At 39.7% G+C, this 27694-nt stretch overlaps 1 protein-coding gene across 1 annotated transcript; it reads left to right on the top strand.

Moving 5' to 3' along the window:
- The first annotated feature begins 1105 nt into the window (after window positions 1–1105).
- On the top strand, window positions 1106–27694 carry nsmce4a (NSE4 homolog A, SMC5-SMC6 complex component). Its single transcript, XM_041268417.1, has 11 exons — window positions 1106–1193; window positions 2777–2998; window positions 5910–5990; window positions 12707–12837; window positions 13135–13274; window positions 14318–14417; window positions 18615–18705; window positions 20402–20496; window positions 20856–20904; window positions 22300–22385; window positions 26477–27694. Exons 2-11 carry the CDS (start codon window positions 2797–2799, stop codon window positions 26540–26542), a joined length of 1041 nt encoding a protein of 346 aa, XP_041124351.1. The 5' UTR covers window positions 1106–1193; window positions 2777–2796; the 3' UTR covers window positions 26543–27694.

Raw genomic sequence — 27694 nt, 5'->3', positions numbered from 1 at the left:
CTTTAACATATATTCCATCCTATTACATCATATATTTATATTTACCTAGCTGCAAGTTCATTAACTGTCCCTTCTGTGGATTTCTTTCTCACAGACAGAAATGTCTTTAGTGCAGGAGTTGACCACATGCTGAATGATTCTAAGGTCATTCCCGAAAGACTGACAGGCATGACAGCTTTAGTATCCAAAGGGACATTTGGACCCAGTCCTGCTATATTATCCTCCCTGACTGACTGTTTGCCTTAGGCATAATACAGTCTACCCTGTGGAAATATATACACAACATTACAAATTTATCACCTATATTCAATTTAATTGAAAGATATTTAGCTGTGTACTGCAATAAAACATGTAACATGTACTTGTACTTAATTTTCATTTACATATTAAGTTTAATATGCATGCCTGTCCTGCCCTCTTCAATACTTATTTACAATATGCAACCGACAAGAGTACTAGTACAGACCTAAATCACACTTTCAAAAACACTTCAAATAGAGGATCTATATGCTAGAGACAACACAGAAAAAGACTAACAGTTTATTTGCATAATTACACATCTAATTAATCGTACACCATATAATTAATGAACAAAAGAGAACACTCAGGTCCTTGCTTTAAGTACATTGAAAATGTATATTGCTATATTAGAAACGGTACAAGGGTTTCTATATTGTATAAGGTTTACAAAAGAATGAATGTGAGGATTAATTATGTAATATTAAGAAAGTTCTTCTGATATAAAGAACTAACAAGCAACACATGATACTCAACGTCTACTGTTATCCCATTCATATGGAAAAAATATGCAAGGTTTAACTATCATATAAGCCTTGAAACGTTGCCCACGTACATAATGAATTGCAATGCATAAAAACTGTTATTTCACAGTTTTTTGGGGTTTTTTTCTGCCTTAAGTAGATCTACGTTACACTTATTCATAAAGTTAGAAATATATATGTGGTATGAGACATTACTTACGTTAAACGTAACGTTAATGTAGAAAAGTAATGCTTATTTTAGGTCTAACACATTGACTCAGTGCTTTGTTTACCCTACCCACATCCGGCTAACTGGGCATGCGCACATCGGAACAGTGTTCAGGTCTTTTCTTCCGACTCAGCTACGTGACGTTTGTTTGCGTCTTGGCGCCGGTGTAAGGATTGAGGCTACTGTTGACAACTTTGTGAAGAGTAAGTGCTTTTTATGTTGTATGACACATGTTTTAAGTGACAAAGGCCGTAGTTGTCAACGTCTATAATGATTTTTCGTATTTTAATTATGATTAAAGGAGTATTTACCGCTAAATGTTGCCATGCCACGGGATGTTCAATGCCAGGCCTCCGGCAGTTATTTGTTTACAAACGTCAAAGTTCAATCAAACAGACTAGAAAAATACAAAACATGTCTGTGCTCTCAGTCTAGAAAGAGTAAACCCAAATAACAGTAGGGCTTTGAAACAGTAAACACACAAATATGAACATGCTTGTCAACTGCAATCTACGGACTAAGCATATTGATAACTTTGTGTATATGTTGTGAACTGAAGACATTTTTAAATAGTATGTACATTAGTATAAATACTTGAATGGATTTATATCTGATTTAAATGGGCAAGTAAATATGTATGTTGGTGATCTTTAAAATTGACAGATTATTTAGCATTATGGACATTGTTCTGTAGGCTATACCGCTATCAGTGTATGTATTGAAAAACGAAAAAAAAAGTACACAAACTGGCACGTGCATTAAAAGACTTGAAATACAAACTTACCTTTTTGACAGCTTACAATTATCTGACCTTACACGGGTCGACGGGTTGTGTTTTGGTACGTACTACATTCTAAATATGCACCACTTTCTGGCCCTACACCGGTCAACAATACATACGGTAAATGAAATGTTTGGGCTGTAATGTTCAGAGGTTTCGAAATGGTTATTGTAAAACCTGGAGCAAATATATGTTTACTGTCAATAAGAGTAATCTGTTTGTACAGAACCAGCGGTTGGCTGTAGCATTTGGACAAGCTTTCGTTAAGCCTCCCCGTGTTCTGTACTGTATGCGGCTGTAATGACATTCGACTGAAATGCTTAAACAACTGAGTACAAAAACAAAGCATTGTAACGTTTACAATACAAATAAGGTAGCTAACTCATCTGGAATGCTCCCGTCTTTCAACCTGCATAGAAGAAACGCTATGATACTTTACACACATGTATTTTAATAGGGTTAGAAACTAACAGTATTGTGTTACTTGTCCAAAGGACTAGTACCTTTTGAAACGTGCTCGTCCTGATGTAAACCTGTTTGTCCTTATGATGCAATGCCTAAGTTGGAATCAACAACAACAGTTGTGGTTCCTAAAAATAGGTTTGGATTTTATTTTGCTAAAAAATAAACACCGTTATAAATTTAGGTTTACATTGTTTTTGTTTTTGTTTCTTTTAACAAAGCACCTTCATAAACATTCCTACATTCAGTCACCTGTTTGCACCTTGTTACTGAGCGACTACTGTACTGTGTGCTGGGAAACTGACACTGACAGCACCAAATACAAAAGAAAAACAAGGGAAATGCAGATCTTTTCAAGAAAGCTGGGAGACTTCATATAAATGGATTTTATATTTTTAAACGCTGCAATAACAGTTCTGTTACCCGTGGGGTATAGGTAGATTAAATTGAGCCTTTAGTTTCTTACAATTTTTCCTTACAAATGGTAACTAATTTTCATGTTATGAACTCTGGTAATGACATTTCTTTTTCATCTTCAAACAGCTTTGATATCGGATCGGGAGATGGCAGAAGCACGTGGAGGTGGCAGGCGGTCTCGGGATATGTCCTCGGCTACGTCTCAAGCCAGCTGCTCCTTTAATGGCGAGAACTTGGCTGCAGAGGGCAATGGTGATGAGGCCAGCACCTCCTCCATGTGGGAAGATGATTCAACAAACAGACGCATGATCAGACACCAGTACAGAGAGCTCATTAACAATGTGCAGCGTGAGTGTGGGAAACAGACCAACTTTTTTATGTTATGCAGGGCTGTACATTTAGATTTTTAACTACTGGCCCCTTGGACACTGAGCTAGTGTTTTTACTAGCCCGGATACAATTTTATCTGGCCCAGTATATTTATATATTTTTTTCATGATGGTTTTCATTTTCATTATGTTTCTAGCTGTGTATGGTAACCAAACAGAGCCCACGTCTCAAAAGAAAGAGGTTAAACAAAGTCTTTTAATATATGGTTGTGGCTGGCTGGTGAGCGGATAGAGGCCCAGAGACAGTCTGGAGTTCAAAATAATAACTATTTTATTATAAACACAAAAATGAAAGGGCACAAGGGCCAAAACAAAGCAATTTAAACGCAAATAAAGCAAAAATACACTCACAAAAATAAAGGTTTCCAGGCTGGGCAATGCCTTCGCTGGATTCAAACCATTCAAAAATCACAAACCTGCTTCCTCAGCTCCTTCCTCCAAATGAGAAGCAGAGGCCTCCTTTTATGTCAGGTGGCTGGGCGCTGATTGATCATTAATTAAACTAATCATCTAATCAACTCCAGCCACCTGAACACAATGAACCCAGGCAGGTAGGGGAATTTAACCCCATCCCTGCCAATTTCTAAAGAGCAGCTCTGTGCTCGGCCACAATGGTACTTCAGCCATTTAACATGCACGTTTGTGTGCTTGTCAGAAAATGAAAATATTCTATTCAAGATTTGAAAATGTGTGTGTTTACAAATGCTCATTTTTTCAGAAGCAAACCCGCAACCAAGCTGTTACCATGGTCACAGCAATGCTATAACTCAATTATAATAATCCTAATTAGGGATAGGTCAGTGTAGTCAAATACACGATTACATGAAAATAAAAATAAAATATTCTACAGTAATCGTATTGTGTCCGAAATTATTGACAATTTTATTGCCTTGTTTTTAGCTAATTTTCACAGATCACTGCTTGAGTTCCACTGTAATGACTGTACACAAACAGCTTCTGGGAGCATGGCACTGGCGAACTTGTGTGAACTGAAATAAAATAATATATATAGCAAGTGCTAAAAGAAGTAATCCAAACTTGGATAACATCAAAATTAGAAAGGTAATTTTAATGTTATGATGAATATGACATACTAAATGTTAAGCAGAACAACGCAGTGACTAATAAGAAAAGGCAAGACGCTTGGAGTTGGAAAGGAGTTATTCTTTTTAACTTTGGACTGCAGTTCAATGTAAAACATCTGCTGCTGACTTTCTGTGAATGGATGGAGTAACGACAACATTTGCACTGACCATTAAAAGTACAACCAGGTATCTTTGTTTTGAGTTATTTATAGGTTATTGAATAAACAAAGTAACTTGACTTAGATTCATCTGATGTCAGTACTTGATGGCTAGTTGTAATTAGGAATGTTGAACTATTGAACTATACATTCTATGTTAGAATGTATTTTCTATTTTGGCCAGCTTACAATATTTACACTTAAGATTTTATAAATATTATTTGTAAAAATTAAACAGATGTAGACTATTTAGTTTGCTGTATGATAGGTGTTTTATTCAGAATACACTACAGCAAAAATTATTATTTGGTAGTTTGCGCAATATTGTGCTACTGTTGCTTTAATTGGAAGAGATACATGCTGTGACATTGCTGCTTTATTGAGTTCTGCATTTTAATTCAGTAAACAAAAGGAAAAACTTGTGCCTAAGGAAATAGGGTATTGAACGATGAAATCTCATATTAGACATTGTTTGTACACTTCATGAACCTGACTAAACTACCGGCTTACACTGTTATGCTGTCTACTTGTACACATGCATTTGCCTTTTATTCTTTGGAGTGTAAGGGACCAGAGTTTGGGTAACCGAACACACAGATTGTTGCACCCTGTGTATTCAAATAGGAAACTATTCGAAATTCCCATCCCTAATCCTAATAATAAACACTATTAACCCTTTGCAGTCCATTTATTCAGTGTTTGTCAGGTGCATCAGGTCCAATTTATTTTCACACGCGCTGTTTATTTTACATGCACTGTTTAAAATATTTTTTTTTCATAGTAAAAGAGATTTAAAAGGCATTGAATCGCAAAAGGACACTCAGTACTCTATCTCCAGCCAAGGTCCACACCTTGTTCGTTATATTTTTCACATACCTCTTTATAGACGTGCCTACTGATAAATCCTCTCCTGATCACTCGTTTTATCACCAGACTCCACAATAGTGCGATCCAAGTCATTATTTTATTACTGTAACATCTCAAAAATATCTGCAAATGTCTGTGATATTCTTTGAGCGCTGGATGCAGAAGCAGCTGTTTGCTTTGTTATGCCCGTGTTATCTCTCTAGTGCATGGAGCTATGAGATACACCCTTTTTTTTCGGTTTTATTCAGCTCCTATTGGTATCACTCGACCATTGAAAGGTTTTCTCGCCTTTTTCTAGATGAAAAATGACCAGAAACGTTTGCTTTACCGGAAAGGGTTAAAACAATATTCATAATACAAAATAATAACAATCCTTCTCCGAGCGTTGTCGCTTGTGTAGTCTCTCCCAAGTCAGTGCCAATCTTGCTGAGTGATAACGACGAGTCCTGGAAAGATTGTGAATGCCCTTTTTTGACCGGAACGCATCGGATCCCAAGTCAAAAAGTGAGACAGTTCAATCGCGTATCTGGGTATCCATCAGGACATCTTACTGTGAGATGAAATGTAAATGAAGTGTTGAATTCACAACAAATAAAGGCAGAATGTTACTTTTCATAATGTCATAACACACGGTTTACTTACATTAACAATGCATTGATTGTTTTATCCCTGTATTAATTAGAATTTACAGTGTGAATGCTGGGCATTCCTTAAACGGCTTTACTATAAACTGCTGATCTTCTTGTATTTTTATTTTTAGAGAATCGAGAAGATCTGCTGAGCCCCCACAATAACAAACTCACTGAAGCTTTAGAGGAGGCAAATAAACTGTTTACCAACGGTAAGTGTTGTTACTTGCATGCTGATTCAAGTAGGCAATATTTGTATTTAAACATATGGGAGTTATTTTAGAACAAAAAATGTAACTCAAAAAAACGATTGGTATTACCAAATATGTTTTGATAGGTTGCAGATTAGCACTGTAAATGCTCAAGTTCATATTTACTGTTTGTTACATTTTGGTGGGGCAGATATTTGAACTTTAGAACAAATTACTTAATGTATTTTGTGGCAAAAGTAACAGAAATTTTTACCAGTTTTTCATGGACTCCACACAACATTGGAACCTTTCCACTAACCGGGCTAGGAAGAAACATGGACAAACCGCCCTCTTCTCCCAGGAGAAGGTCTTTTATATCTGTGCGTCATACAGGGTTCATACACTAGTCTGGAAGTCTGGAAAAAGTATGGAAAATGCAAAACTGATTTTCAGGGCTTGAAAAATCATGCCTCCATTATGAAAGTCTTGAAAAAGTCAGAAATTTTACTAGTAGCAGGGGAGAATGAAAATATTTTTCCATTTTTTAATTTTTATTTTTTAATCAAAAATGATCTCAAAAGTGGGTCAGCTCAAGCGGCAACTGTGAATCTTATGTCAGTGGCGGCTGGTGAGGTCTGTGGCAGGGGAGGTGGGAGTGCGAGTGGAGAATCAGCGCTCTAACTCAGTTAAAAAAGCAGACAATTTGAATAATAAAAAAATAAATAATGAGCTCCTCTCCTACCTCCCTAATTACTTATGCTTCCTCCAAATATATTAATATTTCCTAATTGGATGTAACTGTGATAATTCAAATTGTCAAGTTCAAAATTCCAATTGAATCTAGCTCACTCTGTATTTCTCACTTTCTCTCACACTCACTCACTGTACCGCGCTCTCTTTCTCACACTCTCTCACTGTTCTCAATCCTCGCTCTCTCGCACATGTGCAGTACAAGGTCGGTGGCGCTGTCTCCCTCTACTAAAAAAAATACTGTGCATAATCCAATAAGGGAACGCTTTCAAGCACCACGTGTCCAATGGGAAGAAACAAAGACAGGCAAAGCCCATGGCAGAAGCACCACCGTTAGAATTGCACCTGCAGAGGGCGATATATTACTTGCAATCTCTATTTTTGTACTGTTAACACACGCACTCACACAAATACACACAGAGACTTGTATTATTAATTGTACTACACGTTTTGTGGTCAGTTATATACTATTTAAAAATGGGGAGGCGCTGCCTCCCTAGCCTCCCCTGAGAAACCTCCTCTGTCTTATTTAAACAAATCAGTAATCGGTCCGGAAAGTCTGTGATCGTCCGGAAATGTCCAAAGTAGCTGGATAACTGTCGAACTTCCGATCTGTGGTCATGGCCTGAGTGAGTCTGTCACAAATCACAATGGGTAAATGTTATTTCTCCAACACATGGATGGGCAATGATAAATGCAAAGATTGGGTTGCCCCTGATCCTAACTCTAAAAAGGACGCATACTTCAGTGTGCCAGTCTGGGACCCACGCTGACAGTACGTTTGATTCGCAGTTAAAGGGCAACATTTTCAATTCCATGTGCTCCTATTTGGAATTTCAGCAGCTCCCAGGGTCTTCACAAAGCTGATGTCAGTAGCTGCTGCTTCTGTGAGGGGTCAGGGGATCTATGTGCACCCCTGTATAGACGACTGTTTGTTAGCAGCTCGATCACAGTGGAGCTATCCGGGATCTTGCGACAATGCTGAGTCATTTTCAACAGCTAGATCTGATGGTGCATGAAGAAGCATCCATACTGGTTCTCACACAGAGGATCTCCTTTTTGGAAGCGACTCTAGGTACTCCTTCAACTACTGCCACTCTCTATCCCGACAGGAGGGCTGCAATAAGGAGGCTCACAGCGAGAGTTCTAAAGTTCAGCTCTACTCCGGTGAGTGCATTGTAGCAGCTGCTGGGTCACATTGCGTCAGCCATTCTCTTGCTACAGAACGCCCGCCTGCTCACGAAGGGTCTCCAGCACTGTCTTCTTCGTCAGTGGTCTCCTCTAAAGTCACCCTCGCACCAGGTGAAGATATCCCTCAGAACACAGTAAGATGCATATGGGTGGGTTTCCACCTATACACTAGATCTTGGCCGTCCTTGCAGGAGCCAGCACCCAGAGGATATCATGTTCTCAGATGACTCCCTGACGGGGTGGGGCTCTCGCATGAGGGGATTCAGGGCACTAGGGTGGGGGTGGGGGGATCCTGATCCATATGCTCTCTGGCACTGAAGTTTGGAAGGTGGTGCAGCAATGAAAGCATCAAACTACACGCCGTCTACCTATCAGGGAAGCAAAACGTGCTGGCAGACAGTCTGAGCAGACGCACAAGTCCATACGAGTTGTGCCTCTGCGAGGAGGTGGTGCAGCAACTCTTTCAGAAATGGGGTTGCCCTCAAGTGGATCTATTTGCGTCCCCCAAAAATACCCACCTTCCACTATTCTGCAGCCGACACATTTTCAGACTCATTTTCCATTCCCAGGGGAGGAGTCTTCTGTACGCTTTCCCACCTTTTCCCCTCATTCCAAAGGTGCTACAGAAATTGGACAGAGACTAGGCGCAGATGATACTGGTAGAACCACGAATAATATTCTACAAAATGGTCTGAATTTGTGACTTGTTGCAGATCTAAGGCTGTTGATCCTGTTTATATATTGCTGCTGGGATTTCTTGAGTTCCTGAGACACCTGGGGCCTGTTGCACAAAAGTGGTTTAAAAAAGCCAGGTTTAGTTTTAAGTTATCTGGTTTGAGTTAACAGTATATAATTTAAAAGGCTAACTCTGTTGCAAGAGTGTAGACAGAGTTTAAATTAATCTAGATAACTCAAGCCGGGTTAATGTTTCTGTCAATGCTCATGGAAACAACTGTTTGAGTGTGTTGTCATAGTAATCTTTATTAATAGTCAACTGACAAAATAGAGAAGAACAAAATGGCGACCCTTTTTTTTTTTTTTTTTTTTTTAAATTGCATCCGAGCAACAAATTTTAATTTCAATGTATGATAATGTTAAATACATTTTGAAAAAAAAAACACAGCCACTGCCAATAAAGCCAGGGTGGTGCCTGGCAAACTCTAGCTGGTGCTGTTAACGTGTAAGTATATAGTCATATCCTGAGCACACAAGCACAAATCACCTGACTATTATTTATATTATATATTATTTATATTTATATCCTGCTGTATTTTGATTAATAGAAAATTATGTATGATCATAGTTTGTATGAATTATTTGAATATATAGACAGTACTATTTTTATTTCAATCCACCGCACCAATCACGTTGAGAAACCTTATATACAGTGGCTCTCAAAAGTATTCACCCCCCTTGGACTTTTCCACATTCTATTGTGTTACAACATAGAATCAAAATGCATTTAATTAGGAGTTTTTGCTACTGATCAACACAAAAAAGTCCATAATGTCAAAGTGAAAAATAAAATCTACAAATTGTTCTAAATTAATTACAAATACAAAACAGGAAATAATTGATTGCATAAATATTCACCCCCTTGAGTCAGTATTTGGTAGAGGCACCTTTGGGAGCAATTACAGCCATGAGTCTATTTGGATAAGTCTATATCAGCTTTGCATATCTGGACACTGCAATTTTTGCCTATTCTTCTTTGCAAAATTGCTCAAGCTCCGTCAAGGTGGATGGGAACCTTTGGTGAACAGTAATTTTCAACTCTTTCCACATATTCTCAGTTGGGTTGAGGTCCGGGCTTTGACTGGGCCACTCCAGGACATTGACCTTTTTGTTTTTAAGCCACTCTAGTGTGGATTTGGCTGTATGTTTGGGGTCATTGACCTGCTGGAAGATTAATCTTCTCCCAAGTCCCAGGTCTCTTGCAGACTTCAGCAGGTTTTCCTCCAGGATTTCTCTGTACTTTGCTGCATCCATTTTGCCCTCTATCTTCACAAGCTTTCCGGGTCCTGACGCAGAGAAGCATCCCCATAGCATGATGCTGCCACCACCATGCTTTACGGTAGGGATGGTGTTCTCAGTATGATGTGCGGTGTTAAGCTTGCGCCAAACATAGCGCTTAGCGTTGAGCCCAAAAAACTCTATTTTCGTCTCATCAGACCATAGAATCTTCTTCCACAGTCTCAGAGTCTCCCACATGCCTTCTGGCAAACTAGCGTTGATGTGAGGTCTGTCAACAAAGCTTTCTTTTTTCCACTCTATTTTGTCTCCCAGTCTTTAGAGTTGCCATAGGCTTCTTGGTGGCCTCCCTGACTAGTGCCCTTCTTGCCCAGGACGGCCTGTTCTAGACAGATTCACAGATTTCTTAACATTGGACTTTACTGTGCTCCGGGGGATATTCTGTTCTTATATCCTCCCCCTGATTGGTGCTTTTGAAGAACCTTATTCTGGATTTGCTTTCAATGTCTTCCTTCATGATGTAGTTTTTGTTAGGAAATGTACTAACCAACTGTGGGAGCCAGAGATTTGTATTTAACCTGAAATCATGTGAAACATCTTAATTGCACACAGGTGGACTCCATTCAACCAGTTATGTGACTTCTAAAGACAGTAAGTAAAAAATGTATTAATAATAATGAAACATGAAAAAACGATAATAATAATGAAAAAAATAATGAACAATTAAACATATGTAGTATATAGATGTTTTTGCCTTATTTATATGGACAAAAACATTAAATATATATTATAATAATTACTTGCAATAGCATAGAATGCCTCCTTGTTCCGCTTCACTGGACCATGTCCAGGAAATTTCACGAAGACTGGCAGCAACTTCTTCAGTGCAAGGTACACTTTCCTTATAGCCCTGCATATCGTTGCCTTATTAAGATTTTTGGCATCGCCAACTGTATACAAAAATGTTCCACAGGCCATAAATCTTAGACCTATGCAGAGTACCTGTATATGAGTAAGGGCACTGCTCTGTCAGGTTGGTTGCTCAAGGGAGGGTCTTAGGACATCCACCAGATACAGGATACTATCCCTAGAGAAGCGGTATCGTACAGGGTGGAATCTGGATTATTAATCGGATCCTGGTGATCACTGAACACCCTCTCGCCACAAAAAGCCCTTCTTATAGCACCAACATCTACCACTCTGTATAAAAGGTGACACCATTTTTTTTTTTTTTTGTTTGTTTTCAGTTTTACATGTCAGGATTAATCTTAGCTATCCTGCTCTGAAACAGGTTTATTTAAGCAAAGCATGATATGTTACCATAGTTTTAAGCCTGATTATTATCTTGTTTTGTGCAACAGACTAAGCCTGACTTTCACAGTTAACCTGGAATTTATCAGGATAACTCTTTTAAACCACTTTTTGTGCAATAGGCCTCTGATGGATAGAGGTCTTGCTGTTTCATTTATTAAGATCTATTGATCTGCAATCTCTAGCTTCCTGCCAGGATGGGCTGGTGTTTCAGCAGGATCTCATCTACTAGTGAATAGGTTCTTCAAGGGGCTCCTACATCTGAGACACCCCCCACCCCCACACACACACACACACGTCACATCGTACTCCAGTGGAGTTAGTCTGTTGTTCTCAGGTGTCTCAGGCATCAGTTGATATGAAATACCTCACTTTGAAAATGGTTTTCCTGATTGAGATTTGTTATGTCAGATTATGTCAGCTCGCTGTGTCAGTGAACTGCAGGCCCTAGTCGTTGGTGAGCTATACATGCTGTCTTTTAATGACAGGATCGTTTGCCTACCAAATCCTTCTTTTCTTCCTAAGGTTTCAACTATCACAAGCGATAATCATACCAGAATTTCATCCTCCACCTCACCAGTCAGAGGAAGATGTTTGGCAGCAACTTGGCCTTCCTTTCACACTTTCATGAAACACTAACCTGGATGTTTCCACCTCTCACCAGTTTGCTCACACAGTTGTATCAATTGTAGAGGATAAGTCTTAAATGGCATTCAAATTTCTCCTTTTCACCTCCCTTTTCTATTCTTTGGTATACGATGGGTTCCAAAAACTGGTAAGAACATGGAATTTACCTGTAAATGGGTTTCTTCCAGTGCGGAGTGGACTCCACATCTGTCTTCCCACCCACCTTCCCCTGCAATTTTTGTGTATAGATAAAATACACGATATCTGACCCTTCTGCGTCATTTCCTTTGTACTGTTGGATGTGAGTGGGGTTATGACGCACAGATCTAAAAGACCACCTTCTGGGAGAAGGGGGTGGTTTGTCCATGTTTCTTCCTAGCCAGACAGCGGAAAGGTTCCAATTTTGTGTGTAGTCCCCTCTGACCTGGAAGAAACCCATTTACAGGTAAAGTGTGTGTGTGTGTGTGTGTGTGTGTATATATATATATATATATATATATATATATATATATATATATATATATATATATTCTATATATATCTATATATATCTATGATATAGATATATATATCTATATATATATATATATATCTATATCTATATATATATATATATATATCTATCTATATAATATATATATATATATATAGATAGATAGATAGATAGATATCACACAGTATACTGTAAAGTGGTACAAATTATACATTTTGTTTTCCAGATAATTCAAAATTGAAGAATATTCTAAAACTGGTTTAAATTTTGAAATGTATATTTGACATGAAAAAGCCATGCCCATTGCAGCACTAAATTAAACTCAATGTTGGGGCAACAACATTTAGGTGATTTGAAGATCTTTACTGTTGTTAATGCATTTGTGTCTCTGCAGTTCGCCAGGCTCGGGAGGCTGCCTTGGATGCCCAGTTTCTTGTTATAGCTACAAATCTGGGGAAGGAAAAGGCCAGCCAGCTGCATTCAGACATCACAGTGTTCGATCCAGTAACTTTTGCAGAATTTCTAGTAAGTACAATACTGTTTTTGTTAACAAAAATTAATCATACAACATTAGTGTTATCCATTTTTTACTGCAACATTTTTCTGGAGCAAAACTGGAGAAAAACTGTTCTGCACAGTAAAATTTGTAGAATTAATTTCTGCACATCTACTTGCGATTATTCTGAAGCAGATGTGCAGAAGGTAATTCTGTAAAATAGTTTTGGATTGGGTTGGGTGAACCTGAAGGAGGAGAGTTTTGTTCTTGCTGTCCAGCAGTGGTGAATGGCTTGATGTTATTGATGAATGAACTCTTCTCTGCAGTTGTCCTTCTTGGGCCTGAATCGCCTGGAAGGTGATGATGATGACGATGATGGGGCTGGGTTTCTTCCCAGGGATGCTTGGCACAGACTGGGGAAAGAAGCTGAGCAATGCTTCAAGAAGTCCCCTTCTTTCCATTACATGTAAGTTGGATCAACTGCAGTAAGTGTGAAGTTAAAAATATAAAAGCAGATTAAACCGCAGTATGTGTGTTGTGAAGAATATTACTTCTGGTTCAATCTGACATCGCATAAAGGTACACCCTTATTAGAATGCAGCATTTAGTGACAGTAAGACCCAAATCGGCTGCCAATAAACATGGCTGCATTACATGGGCATGTGTACACTCTAGTAGGAATAAGGAAATCAAAAAGAAACACAGTTGTAACTGAACATGCATTCCTCAAATGGCTGTAAACATATTACCAAAGCAATATATAAAAACGAACAAAAGGAACAGAGTAAAGGTACTCAGAACCAGAACATACAATCATAAAAAAACATGTTTACCGCATCATGTAGGTTGTTGCTGTTGTGTACCATTTTTAAAAATCATGTTCACCAATAATAATAACTAGTACTTGTAAATGCATTTTATAGCGGATCTGAGCAATACACGTATCCCCTGCACCACAGAGATAGCATGGACAAAAACAAACAAGATGGCTGCTTCTGCATCCAGCGCTCAAAGAATATCACAGACATTTGCAGAGCTTTTTGAGATGTTATAGTAATAAAATAATGACATCGATCGCATTATTGAGGAGTTTGGCGATAAAACGATAAAACTATGAAGAGGTATGTGATAAATACAGTGAACAAGGCTTGGGCTGGGGCTAGAGATGCAGTACTGAGTGTCCTATTGATATGCAGTGCCTTTTAAATCTGTTTTACTGTGGGGGGGAAAAAAAAAACTTTTAAACAGAGTGTGTAAAATAAACAGCGTATGTGAAAATAAATTGGACCTGGCGCGCCTGACAGGCGCAGAATAAATGGACCGCAAAGGGCTAATATGATACTGTGTAGTTTTAAATCAAGGAGTAAATTATTTCTATACATTCAAAGTCATTTGTGGCCAATAGTATTGCATACTTTATGTCTGTTACAAACAAAGCACTAACCTATATCTGGACCAATATACTTGCTATAAGATTGTATTCCAAATGTCTGAATTTTTCTTTGGCAGGTTAGGCTCATTTGAACCAGATCCCCCTGCGCCTCGACAACGAATTGAAAGACAGAGAAAAGCTCCTAACAAAGAAGAACGCAGGATTATGCCTACGCAGGTTTGTGCGTTGTGATTAGGGATGTACCAAATCTAAGTTTTGGGGATTTGGCGAGAAACCAAACCGAATACTGGATCTACAAAAATTGTCAAGAAAACTGAAGGAAATTGTTGAATGAAAAACAGACTGGCATCTACTAACAAGGCACAATCTATATTTTTGAACCTTTTAGTTAGTAGTATTTTTATTACCGAACAGAAATATATCCCTGAATAGGATTTCAGGTTGAAACATACACAATTTACCACTATCCTCCTCCTCCCACAACAGAAACGTCAAAATACAGACCTATTTACCGTTACAAGAAAGGAGAGCTGCATTTTTGCCATAAACCACTTAATTTAATGACGTTTCAACCTGTGTCACCTGATCTGAGAGTAGGGTTGCCAACAGGCTCCATAATTTCGGGATACTTTAAGGAAAGTCAGGTTTTGTAACTTACTTCTCTAAACTACCACGTATTCGGTAAAGTGAGTTAAAAAAACCTGATCTGCCTTAGTGTCCTGAGATTCTGGAGCCTGTTGACAACCCTATCTTATATGTGAAGAGAAAATAACCGTGATGAGTGACCTGAATGATCTTCCACCTAAATAAAACCCACATTGATTTAAATGCACCATGTGTGTAACACATATCAAATAAGCTATGAAATAGTTACAAAATTATTTTAACTCTCTCACTGCCAGCAGCGACTAAAGTCGCTCACCTGCTGAGCATTCTATACTGCCTGAGGCGACTATAGTCGCCAGAAACACGTTGGGGGTGAGGAAATGGAAAGATCACTTGGAGGAGTTAGTGACAGAGAGACAGAAGGGGACAGCCAGGCTGAAAATAACAGGAGAAGAGGCGCGTCACAGGGAGTGGCACGAAATGACAGGCAAGGAGAGAGAGAGAGAGAGAGAGAGAGAGAGAGAGAGAGAGAGAGAGAGAGAGAGAGAGAGAGAGAGAGAGAGAGAGAGAGAGCGCGAGATGGGTCAACCCTACTGAAAACAACAGGGAAAGAATAATTGAGTTCAGTCTGTCACAATCTGGGCCAACAAGAGTATGGAGTAGTGCTGATCCATATGATTATTTTGTTAGTATGTTCACCACTGATTTGATTGAGTTGATGGTGACAGAAACAAACCGGTATGCTGAGGCGATACGTACTAGTGGTACTCTAGCCCCCTATTCCGCTTTCATGACTGGAAACCTACCAATCGACAGGAAATTGAGATATTTATAGGACTCCAAATTGCAATGGGTCTAGTCGTAAAGCCACGTATTTCAGGTTATTGGAGTACTAATGTTCAGCTAGTTACCTGGACACCTAATTTTTCAAAAGTGTTTTTCGAAAGTAAAAACGCTATGAGATTAATTTCTGTTATGCATTTCGCTGACAACAGCCTGAGAACTGAGAGGTCTCAGGCAGGTTACAACCCCCTGTTTTAAAGTTTGCCCTCTTCTGGATAAATTAATTGAAAATTTCCAAAGAAAGTATTATCCCTTCCGAGATTTGGCTGTGGATGAGTCGGTGATATCTTTTCGTGGACGACTTTTTCTTTCTGCAGTTCATTCCAAACAAACGTCACTGTTTTGGAATAAAAAATTTTGTCCCCCTGACTCGCACACAAACTATATTTATGCATGGGATGTGTACACCAGAGGAGCATATTTCTTTGATAAAGATGTGGGAACTGGTTACAGTGTTGTCAAGCAGCTGCTGAACAACGCAAAACTGCTAGGAAAGGGTCATGTAGTATACACCGACAACTTTTACACTTCCCCTGCTCTCTTGAGACACTGCCCGAAAAAAACACCGGCGCTTGTGACTCTGCAAAGTAATTCGAAAAGGCATGCCACAGGAATTCAAAAATAATAAAATGAAGTCGGGAGATCCCCCGTTGTTTTTGGAGAAAGGGACGCTTTCAACTTTCAAAGATGCGGGAACAGTTACTTTGCTTTCTACCATGCACGACACATCAGTGATTTCAAAGAGAATCCCCAGCAAGGGGCAAGAAGGGTTTTGAGTAATCCGAAAAACCAAAGAGCGTTGTGTATATTATAATCGATACATGGGAGGTGTAGACAGAGCTGACCAACTCTGCTCTTATGACAGCTTTCAGCACCACTCTGTAAAATGGTACCATCGCGTATATCAAGCAAAGGAGGTAGCGTTAGTGAATGCGTTCATCATTTTTAAGAAAAGCACAAATGCAGAGATGACCGCTGCTGAGTTCAGAGAGAGGATTGTGCAGAGGCTACTGAGTGGGGTTACAGCAAGAAACGCAGGACCAGCCCCAGTGATGGAAATGCCATGAGTGCCAGCTAGACTGTTAGGAAGACAGTTCCTTGGACAGCATGACAAATCAAAGCTTGACTGTAAAGTCTACTCTGACAGAAAGAGAGGATGTACAGATCAGGGACCTAAAAAGTCAGGGAGAAAGCAGGCAATCTATTACTGCAAAACCTGCTCAGATCAACCAGCGCTATGCCCAGCCCCTTGCTTTGCATTTTTTGTTTATAATATGTTTATTCCTACACTGAAGTAGTTAATATTGAAAAAAAAAACGTCAATATTAAATACATTGTACAAACATTGCCTAATGAGTAAACAGTAAAGTTGAAAAAAAATCAATATGCATAAAATGTTATTTTCTTACTTCAGATATTTCTATAATATTTAAGCAAATTATAATTCATTTATGTAAGGAAAACCTGACATTTGAGAAAAAACAGCAATTCATACATAAATTACACTATGTAACACAATTTTTGTTCCTGGGTAGTAAGTGTTATTTCCTAATTGCTTATGCCTCAGAAGTATAGAAAATGGCTATTATTCCCCACAAACTTTGCTTTTGTGACCAGGACAGTGATATTTCAAAATATCACTATTTCCAATGGGAAAATGGGCAAATGTGTGTCTTTTCGTTCACATAAAGTCAGAAAAAAACAACATATGAATCCAAATTAACATGTCTTTATACTAAAGTAATACAAAAATGACTACAGAAGATTTAGAAGTGAGTAGTTTTTCGAGATTTACGATTATACTGTAAATACAGTATAATCGTAAATCTCGAAAAACTACTGGTCTGGTCTGATTTATAATATACTTATAGGTGCAAGTTTAGTGACAATGTGCGACATTTTGACAAGGAGAAGACAGGAAAGGAAAAGAGTAGCTTTTTTTGCAGGTCAGACTCTTAGAATGTTGGCAGCCATCTTGGTTGGGCAGGCTGGCAGCACAGTGTTCTAAAGCAGGAAGGCAGTGAAAGAGTTAATAAAACACAGCAGTTCCCAAGTGGTTCAACTTGTAATGGCACATTGCAATAACATAACATTTAATTTACTAAAGCATATTGTTGATCAACATCTTGCACATCTGACAGTTGTAAAGTTACACAAAATCTATATTTCTGAGCAAAGACAAAGCAACAAAGCACAAATGTCTACAACAGTTTGCCGTTACTATATATTACAGGTTTACTGCATAACTTTACTCCATGAAAAGTGTAATGTGAATGTGCTGTTGCATACAGGGGTATGTTTGAATTCAGCAGCTGCATGACGTGTTTAGTGCGTGCGCCACCAGTAATTTAGGGAGTTGAGAACTGCGACAGAGTTCATGAAACGTCTTCTTGTTATTAAATACAACAGTTACGTCCAGAGATATAGGATTCGGATTTGGTTCACCGAATCCTAAGTATTCGGCCGAATCCGAACCCTGCTCAAATTCTGCCAAATTCTGGATTCGGAGTATGCCTAGTTGTGATTTTAAACTATTAGAATATTAATTTGTGTTTTTGAAAATGCATTGCTAATCACTCTGTTCTTTCCTCAAAGTCTTGGTTATGAAAGCTTTGAAAAACAGCTGGACATGTTTTAATTCATGCTGATATCCTGGTTGATGAAGTCATGGTATGGATGAATCAGAGGAGACACAGTGAAGTCCAGACTAACCTGTAATCCAAACCACAATGTCCTATCCATTCTGACAGCAGCTTTACAAATACAACTTTTAAAATCTAAGTTGTGTTGTGAGCATCAAAAACTTTTTTTGTATTCTACAGACTAGCGCTCACATATATGGTACTCGCTAAATAAGAAATTACTAATATGAACAGGCCCTGGCCCCAGCTGGTTCAGATCAGTGGTTCGTTCATATCCAGAACTTTGATTAATATTATTCCTGTCTCTGTTTTTTGAGTTTAGCTGAAGAAAATGGAAGAATCCTACCAAGAAGCCACAGAGAAAGAAGTAGAGAGAATCCTAGGGTTTCTCCAGACCTATTTTAAAGAAGACCGTATGTACTGCATTCTCTCATAGCAAATGTGTATTATTGTTAAACAAGCTGCAAAGAACATGCTTGGTCCTTTGCTTAAAAAAAATAAATAAATTGTGTGCGTTAATGTGGCATTTTAAAGGGTACATAAGGACCTTTTTATTTTATTGTGTTACATGTTCCCATGTGTTGCTACAACTGTTTACGTAAGGTGTGTGCATTATTTTTATTATTTTTTTTTACATTTTGACCAATTTTGTAAACTTTTAAATTGCATTTCCTGCCTCAAGGTGGTTTCCCTCTCAGAAATACATTTCCCATCATCCTGCTCACTGGTAATCCATTTGTTACATATGTGAGCAGGAAGATGATAGGAAATGTAGTTCTGAGAGGTCCATGTGGGTACATGTGAAGCTATCTTGAGGCAGGGAATGCAATTTAAAAGTTTACAAATTTGGTGAAAATGTAATAAAAATAGCACACACTTTGCATAAACAGTTGTAGCAACACATGAGAACATGTAACACAATACAATAAAAAAGGTCCTTATGTAACCTTTAATTCTATTTGCACAAACAACAGTTCTCATGGCGAGAGAGAGAGAATGAGAATTACACACAGTGCTCCCTTGCTATAAGGCTCTTGGTTATAATACTTCTACAGCATGTCCCCCAATTCCCTATACTAGTGATTCATGCAGTAGTTCTTCAGTAAATACAGTAACGGTGTTGTTCAAACTGTAAACAACTTCTCAGTCTAACTTCTGTTTCTGTCTCTCCCTTTTGAGTACAGTATCTGAACTGAAGAAAAGTGGTCCTGGCACTTTATAACACAAACATCTTATTCAGCAGGTGTTTTATAAGTAAATAAATGTTAGGCCTATTACGTGGTTATGTTTTGACATTTTTGCTTCAAGAGGAGCTGTGGCTTTCTCCAGGAGACAAAATGCTTCAGCTTCGCTTCAGCCCCGCTCCGGTAGCCGAACCTGGGGCGAGCCCGTTCTCTCTTCCATTCTCCCTACCTGCTCTCCTTCTCGCACTTGGTTTGCTTGTCTGTTGCTTCGAACTGAACTCCCGACCGCCATTTAGCCAGGCTGTTTAAAAACTGCGAATTAAAATGACCCACGAGTGGGAATGTTACCTTTTTTTTTTTTTTTTTTTGGTAAAAAATAGTGTTGATTACGTGATGCTTTATGCATGGTTAATTCACGGAAAGTTACATTTTTGCTTCACTATATGTGCATTCTAGAGAGGTAGTTATTTTATTTTCTATTTGTCACTTGTATGTTGTGTCCCACGGCGCCCACCACCCCCTCCACAATTTATAACGATCTTTGGTTACAACGCTCATATTGTGTGTCCCCCTAGACCTGCTTTCTAGCGAGGGAGCACTGTATATATAAACTATATTTAACATCATGTAATCAAGAAACTACAAAATGATATCACCAAAGTCTAAGGGTGATTCTGTAGGGTGATGCGTAACCTTTGGCCATAGCTGTATATTTCCAGGTGTTTTTTTAATTCTTTAATGTTGATTTAATCAGTGATCAGGAATAGAGTATTTTGAATATTTAAGTAGCTTCATATGTTGCTTAAATATTCCAAGTCCTTTCAGTAGTTAATAAGCAAATTATTTGTGCCTGTGTTCAGAAAATAATTGTAAACAGCTACCTAAAAACACGTCTCTGACTCCTGCTATTTTTACATTGTTTCAGCACGCAATCCAATATCCTACTTTGATTTTGTCATTGATCCGAATTCCTTTGCACGTACTGTAGAAAACATTTTCCATGTGTCCTTTCTTGTTCGGGTAAGTATGTATGAAGATAGTTAAGTATGTTCTTGTATACAATTTTGTATACTGTGCAATCCAAAAAACATTTTAACATTAATTTAGCTTGTTGAATTTTGATGAAACTAGGTTAAGATATAATGGGCTAGATTCTCAAAGCTGTTAACTCCAGAACGTTATTAGCGTAAAGTAAATAAGACACCCAATAACATTACCAAACCACAAATAAACAACTAAGACATTTGATACTGTGGCTTGAGTAGTCTTGAGTTGTTTCTTACTCGTTTTAGAATTGTAAATAATAATAATGGCACAATTTTACAATGTCCGTTGTCTGAACTGCAGTACCTGTACTTACAAACATGTATTTCTTTCAGGATGGCCTTGCCAAGATAGAAATGGACCGGGACAAACTTCCAATAATCGGTAAAAAAAAATTCTAATACAGCTATCCTGAGCTTGTGTGGTCCTAAATGCAATTCTTTAGGAGGAGGCAGGCAGAAAGAAAGAAAATACGAGGCAGTTTCAGTTCCAGCTCAATGGTTTAACCCTACGTCTTTGAATAACTTGCATAAAATACAGCAATCCAAGATTAGTGCAGAAGACAATTCTGAAAAGACCCTTATTTTACTTGTCTCGTTCTTGATTTTTCAGTCATTCCTGGATAGCATTTTTAACATTAATATATTTGTCAACTTCCCACTAGAACTGCCATAGTTATACTCATACCTAAAACCGCCGCCAGCAGTCATTATAATGGTTACATTTTCGATCGATGTTTAAATGAAAGACAAAAGTTTTATTAAAGCATGTCATATCAAACGTGCACATCCGAAATGCCATATTTAAAATAACAATTAAACATAAAAGGGTTTATTTTCTTACTTACCACATATAAAGCACTAAGTCAAAAAATGAAAATATGTAATAAAGAAATAAACATTTCAAAAGAAACTAGTGTACAACAGGTATATGGACATACAAAAATGAATAAACAAAATTATTTTTTAATTTAGAAAGAAAGTAGCAAGTTTTCTCTTGTGTGTGCAGCACTAAACCTATGATTAGCTGCCGCAGCCTTATCGAAATGGTTCTGCTGAAGTGCTGTGGCTAGCTTCAAGATCTCTATATTTTGAATATATATATTCAAAATAAAAACTTGTTTTGTAAAATAGGGTCATATATATGTGTGTGTGTGTGTGTGTGTGTGTGTATATATATATATATATATATATATATATATATATATATATATATATCAAAATAAAAACTTGTATTGTAAAAGACGGTCAAAATGACTGATTTGGTGGTTCTAGGTGGGTGGGATTATAACTTCCTTATTTTCGTGATCCTGCCTTTCAAACACCGTTAAGGTATTTAATACTTGTATTTAGGAAAAGTCATAAATGGACAAACTTCAAACTTTCAGACACACAGAGTAATTTAATTTTGAAAACCTCAGACCGTCAAAATGACTGCTGTGGCGGTTCAAGTGTTAATATCTCCAAATGGGTTAAGTTGGAATAGCACTGTATGACACACAAAGGCAGATTGTGTGCACCTAGTTTGTCAGCACTTGACAGTATGATGCTTGTATCTGTTCACATGGTAGGAATAGCACAGGCAGTAACAGTGGAAGTTTGTACTTTGCCCCTGCCTGCAACCTCCAAGGTTAACCTGTGGGAGCCATTCAGCTCATCCAATCCTTGGCCTCTCTCGTTGAGACTGCCTGCAAAAGTTCTCTGTCAGCTGACATTTTTGCTCAACCAATTTCAGATGAAACTTTTGCTTTGACTAAAGTGCATTGTTCTTTATTTACAGTACCGACCGATGTGAACGCAGAGCCGAGTGGGAACGCCCAGGGAAGAAACCAGTGTATAGTGTCCATAAGTCCAAAGGAATGGCGGGTGAGAAAAGAATTGTCAGTTCTCTTACAAATACGAAATATGAACCATCACTTTAGGTTATTCCCCTTTAAGAACCTAAGAACTGAAGCATGTATGACAACAAACTCTCGCGAGAGTGCATGACACAGTGCGAGTTGCCCCGACAAAAGCACACTGCACCCATTTGCAAATTCTCTTTTCCTTTTTCACTGTGTGAAAGCATCTGAGCTAAGTTTTTAGTTACTCGATTTGTGTCTTATTAAACAGTTTTTTGCAGGTTTCTGTCTTATAACAATGTTTTTTCCTTCGGTCGATAATCTCTACTGTGTATTATGGCTGTAGTACAGAGGCTATCTTCAGCTGGAGATAACCTTTAACTGTGACTGAGTGTAATATTCATACTGCTCGTTCTACAGTTACGCAGTCTTCTTGACTGTAGTTAGTTGGCATGCATCTTTTCGTGAGATCTCCTACTTTTGTGGGATTGCCTTGCTATTGTTGTGCTTTAGCTCAAGGTTGACGTCGTCTTCTTTGTACCTCGGTACCAGAGTGGACGCAACCTTAGAGTAGGTACTCGGTACCGACTATATACGAGTGCGGTACCTAGTCTCTCGGTACCGGCGGTATACCTCGGTACCGGGGCTGTCAGGTGAGTATTAACGTCCCGTACCGACGTCTCGTTAAAAAAAAAAAAAAAAACTGACGTTACGGTACTAGCGATCGGTACCAGGTCGGTACCGAGCCTTTTTCACTTATAGTATTCACACTCGGTATGAATACGCCAGTCAAGTAATCACTCCATCGCTCCTGCGCAACTACCTCCTGTGGTGACTGGTAGCAGTAGAGACCGCAGTTCCGACTGCCGTAGGGAGCGCCGTTCCAAGGAACATAGCCAGAGGCCCTATTCTGCGGAGCGCAGTGGCAGGGCACGTAGCTCCAGGGAGCCTACCTCTAGGAAGGGACACAAGAGAAGCCCCACTTCCTCTTCCTCGTCCTCCTTCCTCTCCTGCTTCTTCTCCTTCCAGGTCATTGGACCTCTGGCGTAATATGTGTAAGATGTTTCAGCAACAGCAGTCAACCCTGACCTAGTTGTTGCAGGAGCAGTCTTGCTGCACCTATGGCGTCACAAGCACCTATTCCGTCACACACAGTGACTCACTCCCCCCTCATTTGGGTTGGTGGGGGAGGAAATGGAGGATGCTCTCTCTGTCCTTGCGGAAGAAGCAGTGGAGCAAGAGGGGTTTGTATTGGAGGAACAAGCGGCATCGGATTCACTGCCTCTACCTCCATTACCTAGCGAGTTAATACCCTTGATGTGTCGAGCCAATGATGCAATTAAGGTGCCATGGCCAAGCGCATAGGCTGAAAGGTGCTCAGTGTTTGACGAGAGTAAGGAGATTCCATCTGAAGCCCGCCCATCCACCTGGATTTTTGGCAGGTGCTTACCTCGTCATGGCAACACCCGGCCACAACCCCTGCGACCCCTAGCTCGGTATGACCTATAGGGTGCATGAGGGGGATAAGATGGAACTGGTCCAGTTCCACCTAGTGGGATCGACCATATCAGCCTTGGTGCAGCCAGCGAACCTGGCGTTGCTGTGCAAGGATGCCGCTTGCCTGAACAAGCAGTGTAGGGTCACGGAGGTCCTTCTAAAGAAAACCTACTCCGCTGACTCCTTCGTTGCGTGTTTGGGCAACTACAATACGGGCCTGGTGGCTTGCTAGAGCCACATTTGGAGCTCCACTGCTGAGGTGGGACTCGCCCCTGATTAGACGGGTGAGATGCAGTTAATCTCACATGTTGTTACAGCTGGCGAAGCTCCTGAGTCAAGCAACAGGGCGGAGTATGGCAGCATTGATAGCAGCATGCCGTCAGCAGTGGCTTTCTCAAGCCAGGCTGATGGATGGTAATAAGGCTTCTCTGCTTGATGTGCCCATTACACCAGGGCATACTTTTGGCCCTGCGGTGGATGATATGTTGCTTTGGTCCAAGGCGGCAAGGGAAGCAACGAAGTTGTTCGATGACTTTGCCCTTAAGCCTGTACCACCACCTAAGAAGGAGTGGTATCAGAGACCACCACCCCTGCCACAGTGGCAGCCCCAGGGTCGGTCCACGGGATCCTCCAGCAGTTGCTGGTACGTCGGACTGAGGGCGCTCACCACTATACGTCAGTGGTACTCCTTACAATTTAGCCAAGGACCTTACAGGGCATGGTCCATACGCTGGTCAAGGACCCCCGAGCCAATGACTCACTGGCTCAGGAGCTAAAAACCCTCCTGCACAAGCAGGCTATTCGCATCTTACCAGCCTCCGACATGGTTCTACTCAAAATACTTTCTGGTGCCCAAATGAGACGGCGGCTTCAGACTGATCCTCGATCTCAGACGGGTCAACCTGCACCTGAGTCTTAGGCGGTCCAAGATGTTGACCCTGCAACGGCTGTCGCAGTCCATCGGGCCAGGTGACTGGTTCACGACAGTGGACTTGCAGGACGCCTACTTCCACATTGCCATAAAACTAGGGCACCAGAAGTACCTTCGGTTCACCTTTCAAGGAAAAGGCTACGGGTTTCATGTACTGCCGTTCGGCCTGTCCCTGGTGCCACGCGTTTTTACGAAATGCATGGACGCTATTCTGGCCACTCTGAGACTCGAGGGTATCAGAGTTCAAAGCTACCTGGACGACTGGCTCATTTGTGCAGAATCGCCAGGTCAGGCATGACAACACACTCAATGCATCACAGATCTCCTCTTCAGACTAAGTCTGAAAGCGAATCATGCGAAAAACAAGTTGGAGCCTGCTCTGTCGGTCGACAGGGTGACAAGCATGTCGGCCTGTCTAGACCCATTCCGGTTAGGCAGAGCTTTATAAACCACCAAGGTAGTACGAGGTCGCCCCGTCTTAACAGATTGGTCACCAGGCTTCTGCTCTGGGCACACCCACCGCCTCTCACTCCAAGCGATTCATCTACCTGTTTCATCTAGCGGTCACTTCCGCAAAGCGAGGAAGTGAGCTACAGGCCCTATCCGTGGCTAAAGCGTGTTTGTTTTTTGCACAAGGGAAGTCACGAGTGACACTCCGGACCAACCCTGCGATTTTACCGAAGACAATTGAGGTTTTTCATGTCAATCAGTCTGTGGAGTTGGAGGCCTTTCACCCTCCCCCTTTCCAATCTGACAGAGACAGGATGCTCCACACACTGTGCCCGGTGAAGACACTGGCATACTATGTGGAGAGGACAAAAAGTTGGCACCAAGCGGAGCAACTGTTTGTTTGCTACGGCTCTCAGTCCCAAGGGCAGGCTCTGTCCAAACAGCGCCTATCTCGATGGCTGATGGAGACCGTGAAGATGGCCTATCAACTTTCCAAGTTGCCCCTGCCGAAGAAGATAACTGGCCATTCCACTAGGGGGCAGGCCACTTCTTGGGCGATGTTCCAGGGCGCATCTGTCGCAGACATATGCAATGCAGCGGTATGGGCGACAACATCGTGGATCCACTGTATCCTGGATTTGGATCACGGGTCCTGAGGGCTGCTTCGGAGGCCATCCCCTCAACCACAGATTGATTGGTGGGTAACCTGGTTACCTTAGGATAGTTAGTGACATTAGCTCAGAGGAGTCTTGCGCCTGTCCTCACGACATATTGGGTATACTTACCCATTAGTGATGGTTCATATTTCGTATTTGTAAGAGAACGTTAGGTTATTATCATAACCCTGGTTCTCCTGAAATTAGAAATATTGCAGTCGCTGCGGAGCCAAGAGACTCAAAAGTAAAAGAGAATTTGCAAATGGCCGCAGTGTGCTTTTGTCAGGGCAACTGCTTCATGCACTCTCACAAGAGTTTGTTGGCATACGTGCTTCAGTTCTTGGGTTCTTAAAGGGGAATAACCCATTAGTGATGGTTAATATTTCTATTTCAGAGAACCAGGGTTATGATAACAACCCAATGTTTTTTAACTTTTTTATGAATAGTTGCATATGCTATAAACTTAAGTGATTCAATATATATATATATATATATATATATATATATATATATATATATATATATATATATATATATATATATATATATATATATAATTTTTTTTGCAGTTTTTTCAGCAAGCAAATTATTGAAATCTTTGAAATCACGGAGCCCTTAATCCTACCTCCTCCAACTGCTAAAGATTGACAGCTTGGTTGTGGCTATTTAAAGTTCTGTCTGTGATGAGATCTCTGTCAGCGTAATGTGGCAGGGGAGAAGTTCCTGGGAATTTGTGTATAGGAAGTTATTACAGTGGTTGCTATTGTAATGCACAACCCCCTATATCCAAACCTGATGTTCTGGGGCCGGTATTTCAAAACTTGTAATTTGGATCAAAGTGATCAGGATTTTGTAATTTTACATTTTGTGTTTGAGATCACTTTTATTTGGATCGTTTTGATCTGTTTTTTTCAGAAATTGCAGACCCAGTTTTATCAAGGTACTTTCACCTTAATGCAATTTGCAATTTTTTTGGTGAAATGTAAAAATATGACTGTTACAAAACTAGCTAAATGCAAGGCCTTCTATTTAGTAAATCTGAAGGGTTTGTCAGTTTGTTTTGTTTGTTTTTGTACAGGATTTGTAAGATTAACTAAAACTATTAAAAACGTCCATTGACAAATCTATGATAATGACTGGTACGTATTTGACAACATGATGTGGAAATTAGTGTCTTTACTGATGGTACTTCTGCATTTGTGGCAGTAAATCATCATACCAGGTTTTCCAGTTCCTTCGAAATGAACTCCCATATATTATCTTTCATCTTTGTAACTTTTGATAATTGTGTTTGTCTTTGTCTTAAAGCTCTGTGTATTTTTCAATGGCAAGTATACCTTTTTCATCCATCATTTTGGGTACTACATCACCCTTGTGGACACCGTGCATTGCTGTTCTGTGTTTGCTCAATTCCCTAGAAGGAAGAAACTTTTAAGCTTCAACGCAACCAGTCTCCACCCCGATTTTAGATCCTGCAGTCTGGTGGAATTTGGTACTTCAACCGTGGTCGAAGAGATAGAGATTTTGAGGTTTAAGGAAAACAAATCCTAGGAAATGGATTGGTTATCAGAGGTGATTCGTCCCTAGCTGCCGTCCAGAAGATAATTCTTTCTGCATGGTCATCTGATCAGATTTAGTCAATCACAGCATTTAATTTATCCAAGCCTTTTTTATAATTTTACTTATTTGAGGCTGTACAGCATATATAAGTTGCCATTGCCCATCCTGGAAATTGTTATTTTTGTTAGTTTTGCTTTTTGTCTTTCTTTTTGTGTTTAAATCGCTTTGTTTTGGCCCTTG

Source organism: Polyodon spathula, chromosome 13 (genome assembly GCF_017654505.1).
Source record: "Polyodon spathula isolate WHYD16114869_AA chromosome 13, ASM1765450v1, whole genome shotgun sequence".
NCBI classification, from domain to species: domain Eukaryota; kingdom Metazoa; phylum Chordata; class Actinopteri; order Acipenseriformes; family Polyodontidae; genus Polyodon; species Polyodon spathula.
Note: the sequence above shows the minus strand (reverse complement) of the source record. Positions and strands in the feature narration are given on the sequence as shown.

Coding starts and splice junctions, on each gene's coding strand:
- nsmce4a (XM_041268417.1), top strand. CDS start 2,797: ATGGCAGAAGCACGTGGAGGTGGCAGGCGGTCTCGGGATATGTCCTCG. Junction 12,838..13,134: donor TAACTTTTGCAGAATTTCTA/GTAAGTACAATA, acceptor TCTTCTCTGCAG/TTGTCCTTCTTGGGCCTGAA. Junction 18,706..20,401: donor GACCTATTTTAAAGAAGACC/GTATGTACTGCA, acceptor ACATTGTTTCAG/CACGCAATCCAATATCCTAC.